At 58.0% G+C, this 8,688-nt stretch overlaps 2 protein-coding genes and 2 non-coding genes across 4 annotated transcripts; 2 read left to right on the forward strand and 2 right to left on the reverse strand.

The window, feature by feature from the left end:
- Positions 1–1,049: 1,049 nt before the first annotated feature.
- On the forward strand, positions 1,050–1,240 carry LOC135460360 (U2 spliceosomal RNA). The gene has a single exon (XR_010443208.1). It is a non-coding gene; the product is annotated as a U2 spliceosomal RNA (small nuclear RNA).
- A 919-nt stretch (positions 1,241–2,159) lies between these two features.
- LOC135460361 (U2 spliceosomal RNA) lies at positions 2,160–2,350 on the reverse strand. The gene has a single exon (XR_010443209.1). It is a non-coding gene; the product is annotated as a U2 spliceosomal RNA (small nuclear RNA).
- A 1,145-nt stretch (positions 2,351–3,495) lies between these two features.
- FAU (FAU ubiquitin like and ribosomal protein S30 fusion) lies at positions 3,496–5,213 on the reverse strand. The gene is made up of 5 exons (XM_064737160.1): positions 5,075–5,213; positions 4,126–4,208; positions 3,896–4,040; positions 3,756–3,811; positions 3,496–3,663 (listed from the first exon to the last, which is right to left on the reverse strand). Exons 2-5 carry the CDS (start codon positions 4,198–4,200, stop codon positions 3,538–3,540), a joined length of 402 nt encoding a protein of 133 aa, XP_064593230.1. The 5' UTR covers positions 4,201–4,208; positions 5,075–5,213; the 3' UTR covers positions 3,496–3,537.
- On the forward strand, positions 5,166–6,778 carry MRPL49 (mitochondrial ribosomal protein L49). Its single transcript, XM_064737158.1, has 4 exons — positions 5,166–5,255; positions 5,707–5,836; positions 6,289–6,410; positions 6,482–6,778. Exons 1-4 carry the CDS (start codon positions 5,190–5,192, stop codon positions 6,626–6,628), a joined length of 465 nt encoding a protein of 154 aa, XP_064593228.1. The 5' UTR covers positions 5,166–5,189; the 3' UTR covers positions 6,629–6,778.
- Positions 6,779–8,688: the final 1,910 nt, after the last annotated feature.

An 8,688-nucleotide genomic window follows, 5' to 3' on the forward strand; every position in this document is an offset into this window, starting at 1 on the left:
TTTCCTAGATGGAACTGGGATAGAATTGGGGTTACTGGGATGGGACCGGGGGTACTGGGAAGGTGAAATTGTCTATTGTGGAACAAACCTCGCTCCCTCAGCGCCTTCTTTGGCACCGCCCCGTGCCCAGGTGCCCCCCAGGTATCCCCCAGGTGATCCCCGGGCAGGTGAGCCCAGGTAACCCCTCCCGGAGCCCCCACCTCCTCCTCATCCTCACTGCTCACCCAAAACTCCCCAAAATCCCCAATTTTCCCCATTCTCCGCTGCGCGTCTTTAAATTTCCCGCGCTGCGGGGCTGGGGGCGGGGTTATGCAAAACAGACTCGCACAGCGAGCGAAAGACATGCTGGGAGTATTTTGGGGGGGATTTGGGGGTTTTTGAGGGGTCCGATCGTGAGGGACGCGGGAGAAAAGTGCGGGATGGGATGGGGAAAGAGGCCGGGAATGGGATACAAAGGGTGTGAGGGCTCTGCGGGGATTTTGGGATTTTTTGGGGTTTTTTTTGGGGTTTTCTGGGGGTCTCTCAGCTACCCCTGCCCCCGCGGCTCCTTGGGGGGAAAGGTGGGACCCCAATGGGGACAACAGCGGGAGCGGGTCAGCGAAAATGCAAATGAGCAGGCGGAAAATTAACATACCATCATGGAGGGGCGGGGGTTGTGAGGCGAGAGGCGGAGTTATGCTAATCAACAACCGGGGTGCGAGTAGGCGGAGACAATGCAAATAAAGATACAAAGCCGGCCAATCACAATGCGGGGCGGGGAAAAGCGGAGGGCGGGGCTGGGAAAGATGAGCAAGTCGCTGTTTGCATAATGAGGTGGAGTTATGCAGATTTATTGAGCCTCCACACGCGCAAGGTATGATGGGAGCATTTTTGGGCAGAATTTCGGGATTTATGGGGTTAGATCGTGCAGGACGTGGGAGCAAAGCGCGAGATGGGATGGAGAGAACGTTCCAGAAGGGTTCGGGAGCGGTCGGGGCGCGGCGCGGGGGTGGCCGTGAGGTGCGGGCGGGCCGGGCGGGGCCGGTGGCGGCGCTGGGGGGTTACCCGGTATCGCTTCTCGGCCTTTTGGCTAAGATCAAGTGTAGTATCTGTTCTTATCAGTTTAATATCTGATACGTCCTCGATGAGAGGACTTTATATTAAACGGATTTTTGGGCTCGGGAGTTGGACCCGGAGCTTGCTCCCTCCGCTCCGCGCATCGTCCCGGTATTGCAGTGCCTCCGGGAACGGTGCACCCCGCACGGGGACCTTTCACTGGTGAAAAACAGATCGAAAAATTGCTTAGTGTGCGCTGAAATCGTGAGTATGTCGCGGCTCCAGCCATGGTGCAGCCACTCGCTAACCTTTTGTAACTCACTCAATCTGTACTGTACTCACTCGGTATTGCAGCGCCTCCGGGAACAGTGCACCCTCAATGGGAAATATGAATGGTCAAAAATAGGTTAGAAATTACCTGCAACTGTCTGCAATCGTGGTTATACCGCGATATCAGCCATGGGTCAGCCAATCATTAATCTTTTACAACTCACTAATTTTGTCCTGTACTCACTCTCTCGGTATCGCTGGAAAAGACGGCGAATTATGAGTGGTGAAAAATAGACCGAAAATCACCTAAAATTGGGTGAAATCGGGGTTACATCTCGATATCAACTACGGTTCTGCCGACTGCTGTTGCTCTGCAGCTCACTCATTCCGTGCTGTACTCTCCGTGCCGGTATTGCTGCACCTCTGGGAACGGTTCATCCCCAACAGGGACCCACATCGGTCAAAAATCGGCCAGAATCAGTTAAAATCGTGATTATTACATCGCTGTATTAGCCGCGGTTTGCCAGTCCCTGTCCCCCTGCAGCTCATTCATTGTGTCGCATTCACCTTACCTGGAATGCCAGCGAGCGACTAAAGCATGGCTGAAATCGCGGCCGAATTCCCCTTAAACTCGCATTTGAGTTTTCGATCTTTTTCACCGATCCTAAGTCCCCGTTGGGGTTGCATCGTTCCCGGAGGCGCTGCAATACCGGAAGGATGAGGACAGCACAGAATGAATGAGCTGCCAGATGTTCGCCAGTAGCTACATTATGGCTGAAGTCGCGGTACAACCGCGATTTACAATTAGCTTGCAATAGGTTTGAATCTATTTTTCACCAGTGGAAGGTCCCCGTGCGGGGTGCACCGTTCCCGGAGGCACTGCAATACCGGGACGATGCGCGGAGCGGAGGGAGCAAGCTCCGGGTCCAACTCCCGAGCCCAAAAATCCGTTTAATATAAAGTCCTCTCATCGAGGACGTATCAGATATTAAACTGATAAGAACAGATACTACACTTGATCTTAGCCAAAAGGCCGAGAAGCGATACCGGGACTTCCCCCAACGCCGGAGCCGGTCCAGCCCGGCCCGCCCGAACCTCATGGAGAGCCCCACGCCGCGCTCGCAGCCTTTAAATTCCGTTCCTGGGCTCTTTTCCCAGCTCATCTGCACTTTCTCTATCTTGTCCCGCACGATCACACCCCCAAAAACCCCGAAATTCTCCCCAAAAAATCATCCCAGCATGCCCTTCGCTCGCTCCTCTCTTCTGTTTTGCATAACCCCGCCTCTCACCCCGGCAGGTTTTGCGTCACTCGTTTATTAGCATAATAACACCTCTATATTTGCGTATTCATATCTCAGGACTGATTTGCTCCGCCCCTTTTCTTTACCCAGCGGTTTTCGGGCTGGGGGAACCGGTGTGGGGGAACTGGAGAGGTTTGGGGGGTCCCTCCTTCCCTCCCAAGGGGGATTTTGGGGGGGACAGGAGGCACCGCCGGGGGTGTTTCCGTCACCACTCGGCTCCCACGCCCCCCCATATTCGGAATCACTCGAGTATTTCCGTCACTGCTCGGCTCCTCCCGCCGCCCCCCTGGGCTCGGCTATTTCCGTCACTGCTCGGCTCCCTCCGCCTCCCCCCTGGGCTCGGCTATTTCCGTCACTGCTCGGCTCCCTCCGTCTCGTCCTCCTGGGCTCGGCTATTTCCGTCACTGCTCGGCTCCCTCCGTCTCGCCCCTGGGCTCGGCTATTTCCGTCACTTCTCGGCTCCTTCCACCGCCCCTCTACGCTCGGCTATTTCCGTCACTGCTCGGCTCCTCCCGCCGTCCCCCTGGGCTCGGCTATTTCCGTGACTGCTCGGCTCCTTCCGCCGCCCCTCTACGCTCGGCTATTTCCGGCAGCACTCGGCTCCCTCCGTCTCGCCCCTACGCTCGGCTATTTCCGGCAGCGCTCGGCCCTTTCCGCCGCTCCCATAGAAAACTCTTCAGCACACTGCATCCTTTCATTAGGAAGCCCCAAATTAACGCTCATTAATCTCTTTTCTCTCATCACCGCCCATTAACCACCCCGCCATCTGCTCAGCGACCCGCACAACCCTCCTGGAGACCACTTTGGCCCCGAAACCCCTTTAAACACCTCAAAATCACCCCCACAACAGCGCAAAACCAACCCTAAAAAAGTCAAAACAACTCAGAAATCCCAAAATGGCAGGGATTGTGCCCAAATTCCTTTATTGTGCTCAGGAGTTGGCGTTGGGCCCCTTCTTCTTGCCGAAGGTGGGCACGACGTTGACGAAGCGCCGGTTGTACTGCATGCGCCGCTTGGCCCGCCCCGTCTTCTTCTTCTTCTTCTCCTGCTTGGCCACCTGACGGAAAACCAGGGGGTCAGGAGGGTCCCCAAAATCATGGAAAGATCCCCAAACCCCCCAAAGCCGGGGGGAGCCCCCTCAGAGCTCACCTTGGGGGTCTGGCCCCTCACTTTGCCGGCGCGGGCGAGGGAGCCGTGCACCTTACCTGAAAGAAGGAAGGAAATGTTGGTGTTGGGGGGGTTGTTTTGTTAATTAACACTCCGATAATTAGCGGCCCCCCTGTAATTACCGCCCAGCAGGCGCGTGGAGAGGTCCAGGGTGGTGAATTCGGGGAGGGGGCTCTGCCCCAGCACGGCCTCATCGTCCAGGGGGGTCCCGGCGTGGAGCAGCACTTGGTCCTCGGGGGGGATCCCCGACAGCTCGGCCACCCTCTCCTGGGGGAGGGGCACAAACGGGGGGGTCAGCACCCCAAAATCGGGAATGGGGAGGGGGGACAGCCCCAATCTGGGGGGCTCTCACCTTGATCTGGGCGAGGGTCTCGGAGCCGGAGAGCTCGAGGGTGAGGAGGGTCTGGCCGCGGATGAAGAGCTGCATGGTGAGGGCTGTGGGGGGGGCATTGGGGGGTTAGGGGGGGTCCCCACAGCCCAAAAATGGGGGGAACCCCCTGGAAGGGAGGAGGGATCCCCAAGAAAAGAGTAAGGAAGAGTAAGGGGCAGTTTTAGGGTAATTTGAGGGCTGTTTTTGGGGAGGTGAGCGGGGTTTGAGGGGGCTGGGGCTGTTTTGGGTATGATCAGGGCAGTTTTGGGGTGTTGTGGCTATTTTGAGGGGCTGTGGGTGTGTTTTGGGGTGTTTCTGGCTGTTTTGGGTGGGATCAGGGCAGTTTTGGGGGCGTTTTCCTCCCCTCTCCCGCCCACAGGACTTTGTAACCTGGCCTGGGGCCCTGGGGACAAAGGGCTCTGCCTGGGGGGGGACATTGGGGGTCCTCTGGCAGCACCCTTGGGTGCCCCCGACGACCCCCTCAAGGGCCCCCCATAATCCCCATCACCCCAAACATTCGGAGCCCCCTAAGGATCCCCCCCAAACCCCCTCAGAATCCCCCCAAAACCCGTCCAGAGCCTCCCCAGCGGCTGCTGCAGCCCCTCCAGGCCCCCCCTCACCTGAACGCCCTCAGAGCCCCCCAAAAACCTCCCCAGCCCCTCTCACAGACCCCCCAATAGACCCCAGCCCCACAGAATACCCCGTTAAACCCCTCCAGAGCGGTCCCCCTATCTCAAATCCCCTCAGGATTCCCCCCAAACCCCAATACCCCCACTGAGCCCCTCCACAACGCTCCCCTCACCCCAAACCCCCTCAGAGCCCCCCAAACCCCCCTTAGCCCCTCCTGTACCCTCTCCCGGACCCCTCCGTCACCCCCGACCCCTCAAATCCCCCCAAATTCCCGTTCCGAGCCCCCCGGGCCCGGCCCCACCTCAGCGGCTCCCTCAGGGCTCGGAGCGCGGCGCGGAGAGAGCGCGGTGACGTCACGCGTGCGCACGTGCGCGCTGCGTGATGACGTTTGAGGGCGGGAAGGAGGAGGAGCCAAGATGGCGGCGATGGCGGCGCTGGGCCGGAGGCTGCGGGCGCTGGGCCGGGGGGTCAGGGGGATGCAGGTAACGGGAAGGGGTTTTGGGGTGTGAGGGGTTCTTTTGGGGGGCATTTGGGGGACTCAGGAACAAGGGGGGAGCTGTGAGGGGGGAATTGGAGTGGGGGGTTTGAGGGGTGAAGGGAGGTTTGAGGATCCCTGAGGGGATTTGGGGTTTAGGGAGGGAAATTGGGAGGATCCTGAGGGGACTGGGGGGTGTGGGAGGGAGGAGAAACTGGCGGGGAACTGGATAGGGGGGATTTTGGGGGGGTCATGAAAAAGGAGGGGGGAACTTGGGGGTGAATTAATTTGGAATCTGGGGGGGTTCTCTGAGGGATTTTTGGGGACCTGGGGGGTTCTCTGAGGGATTTTTTGGGGGTTCTCTGAGGGATTTTTGGGGGGGTTCTCTGAGGGATTTTTTGGGGGGGTCTCTGAGGAATTTTTGGGGAGTCTCTGAGGGATTTTGGGGGTCCCCACAGAGCCCTCCCCGCTACGAGGAGTCCACGGCCGAGTTCGGGTTCGTGCAGCGCCTGCTGCCCCCCAGCCGCATCCCCGACCCCCCCCCGCACCCCAAATACCCCACCCCGTCCGGATGGAGCCCCCCCAAAGGTCCGGCACCCTGTCATTAACACTGGGGGGTTAATTAGTGCCGGGGCAGGGGTGCTTTACACCAAAATCGGGTTAATTAATGAGTTAATACTCTCGGGGGATGCCAAAATACTTCCTTGAAAGAGAAATTATTAATTCCAACCCAAGTGATGAAGAGAATTTACTTAAGGACAGAGTGCGTGCGATTCCCATGGGAGGGCGTTAATTACTCCGGGGGGGCTTTAATTACCCCCCGGGGGGGTGTTAATTACTCCTTGGGGGTGCTGATTACCTTTGGGGGAGCCCAAAATATTTCCCCCAAAGAGATATTCGTAATTCCAAACCGAGTAGTGAAGGGAATTTACGGAGTGCGGGAAGGGTTCGATTCCCCTGGGAGGGCGTTAATTACTGCGGGGGGGCTTTAATTAACCCCGGGGGGTGCTAATTACCCTCTGGGGGTGCCCCTTTGGCAGACCCCCCCCCGGAGCTGCCCTACCTGGTGCGCCGCTCCCGCCTGCACAACCTGCCCGTGTACGAGGGGCAGCGCCAGGGCCGGCGCCTGACGGAGCTGCGCCGCATCCACGGCGACATCTGGGTGAGTGGGGGGCTTGGGGAGGGGGCTCGGGGGCTGGGGGGGATCCCCCTGACCCCCCCGTGCCCCCCCAGGCGCTGCAGCGGGACCTGAGCGCGTTCCTGGGCTCCCTGGGCGTCCCCGAGGTGGCGGCGCAGGTGAACGAGGTGACGGGGACGCTGCGGCTGCGCGGGCACTGCGCGCCCCAGGTGAGGCAGTGGCTGCTCCAGAGGGGCTTCTAGGGAGCCCCGGGGCTGCTGGGGGACCCCAGACGCTGCCCCGGGACCCCCAGAGATCGGGGGAGCCAAAGATCCGCAAGGGGGACCCCGAAGTCTGCGAGGGATCGGCTGTGGGAGCACCCGGAGCTGCTGGAAATGGAGCCTGGGCAGGGAAAGCTCTGCTGGGAGCGCCTCCAGATCCACCTGGGCACCCCAAAATCTGCTGGGAGCGCCTCCAGATCCACCTGGGCACCCCAAAATCTGCTGGGAGCGCCTCCAGATCCACCTGGGCACCCCAAAATCTGCTTGGGCATCTCAAAATCCATTTGGGGCACTTCCAGATTCACCTGAGCGCCTCCAGATCCACCTGGGCACCCCAAAATCTGCTTGGGGCACCTCCAGATCCACCTGGAACATCTCTAGATCCAACTGAGCACCCCAAAATTTGTTTGGGGCATCCCAAAATCCATTTGGGACACCTCCAGATCCACCTGGAGTTCCCCAAAATTCATTTGGGGCACCTCTAAATCCACCTGGGCACACCGAAATCTGTTTGGGGCACCTTCAGATCTACCTGAGCTCCTCAAAATCTGTTGGGAAAAGCTCCAAATTTACAGGAAAGCTTGGAATCCACCTGGGCACCCCGGAATCCGCGTGGAGCACCCCAAAATCTGCCTGGATCTGCTGTGGACAGCCCAAAATCTGCATTGGGATCCTGAAATCCACAGAAAGGACCCCAAAATCCACCTTGAGGTTCCCCAAATCTGCTGGGAGCCCCCCAGAAATGAAAGAAACCCCCTCAAAAATGGAACAAACCCAAATAAACTCGGGTAACGCCTCGCAGCCTCTTGATTTACAGTGCACCTCCAAAATCCACCATGGGGCACCCCAAAATCTCCTAGGAGCCCCCAAAAATCAAACAAAACCACCCCAAAAATCAAACGAAATCCCCCCAAAAATAATCAAAACAAAACCACCCCAAAAATAATCAAACAAAACCACCCAAAAATCAAACAAAATCACCCAAAAATCAAACAAAACCACCCCAAAAATCAAATGAAATCCCCCGCGCGGGACCCGGATGTGGCGGCGCCGCCGCAGAGGGGTAACGGCGGAGGGAGAACCATAGAGACGGGCGGGAGAGGCCAGAGCGGCTTCCGCTGCCGCCGCCATGGCCACAGACACAGGAAGGAGAAACCGGAGCGGCCCAGTGGGGAAAACACCAGCATAAACCAGTGTATAAACCAGTACAGGGAGCGCCGCACCAACCGCAGAGGCTTTGGAGAGGTGCAAAATCATTATAAACCAATTCAGGCGGGAGTCTCTATGGTTGAGCCACCACAGAGGCTCTGAGGGAGGGGGGAGAACCATAGAGACGTCCCCGAGCGGCCAGAGCGGCTTCCGCTGCCTCCGCCATTACCGTAGAGACAGGAAGGAGAAACCGGAGCGGCCCAGTGGAGAAAACACCAGTATAAACCAGTATAAACCAGTACGGGGAGCGCCGCACTAATACAATAAACCATTCTAAACCAGCACAGGCGGGTGTCTCTATGGCTGAGCCACCACAGAGACTCTGAGGGAGAACCATCGAGACGCGGGCGCCGCCGAGCGCCCCCCGGCGGGCGGGAGCAGCCGAGCTTTACTGCAATTTTTATTTGTATTTACACCGGAGCTGGTAAAAATTTGTACATTATTTACAAATTAAATAATTCCGCCACCGCTTCGGGGGGAACAGGAGCGATTCTGGGGGGTCCAGAGCCCCCCCGGGTCATCCCTCCCCCTCCCTGTGGCTTCACCCCAAAACGAGGCGATTTCAAAGGAATTCACCCAAAAAAACCCCTCAAACAGACCCAAAGAAATGATGATTTTGGCTCAAAATGGGTTAAAAAAAACAACACAAAAGGGTTCAAATCAACTCCCCAAAGCGGCGCCGCTGCGTTATTGCCAAATTCCTCATCAAGCCACTCAAAGCTGGGGCAAAAACCCGAAAAAATGACAGGAAAAAAAAGCGCCTCAAAGCTGAAAATCCCAATTTGGCTCCTTTTTGCCCCAAAACTCCCCCCAGAGCCCCAGTCTGGGTGCAA

The sequence above is a fragment of the Zonotrichia leucophrys genome, unplaced genomic scaffold (assembly GCF_028769735.1).
Source record: "Zonotrichia leucophrys gambelii isolate GWCS_2022_RI unplaced genomic scaffold, RI_Zleu_2.0 Scaffold_34_1600103, whole genome shotgun sequence".
NCBI lineage: Eukaryota > Metazoa > Chordata > Aves > Passeriformes > Passerellidae > Zonotrichia > Zonotrichia leucophrys.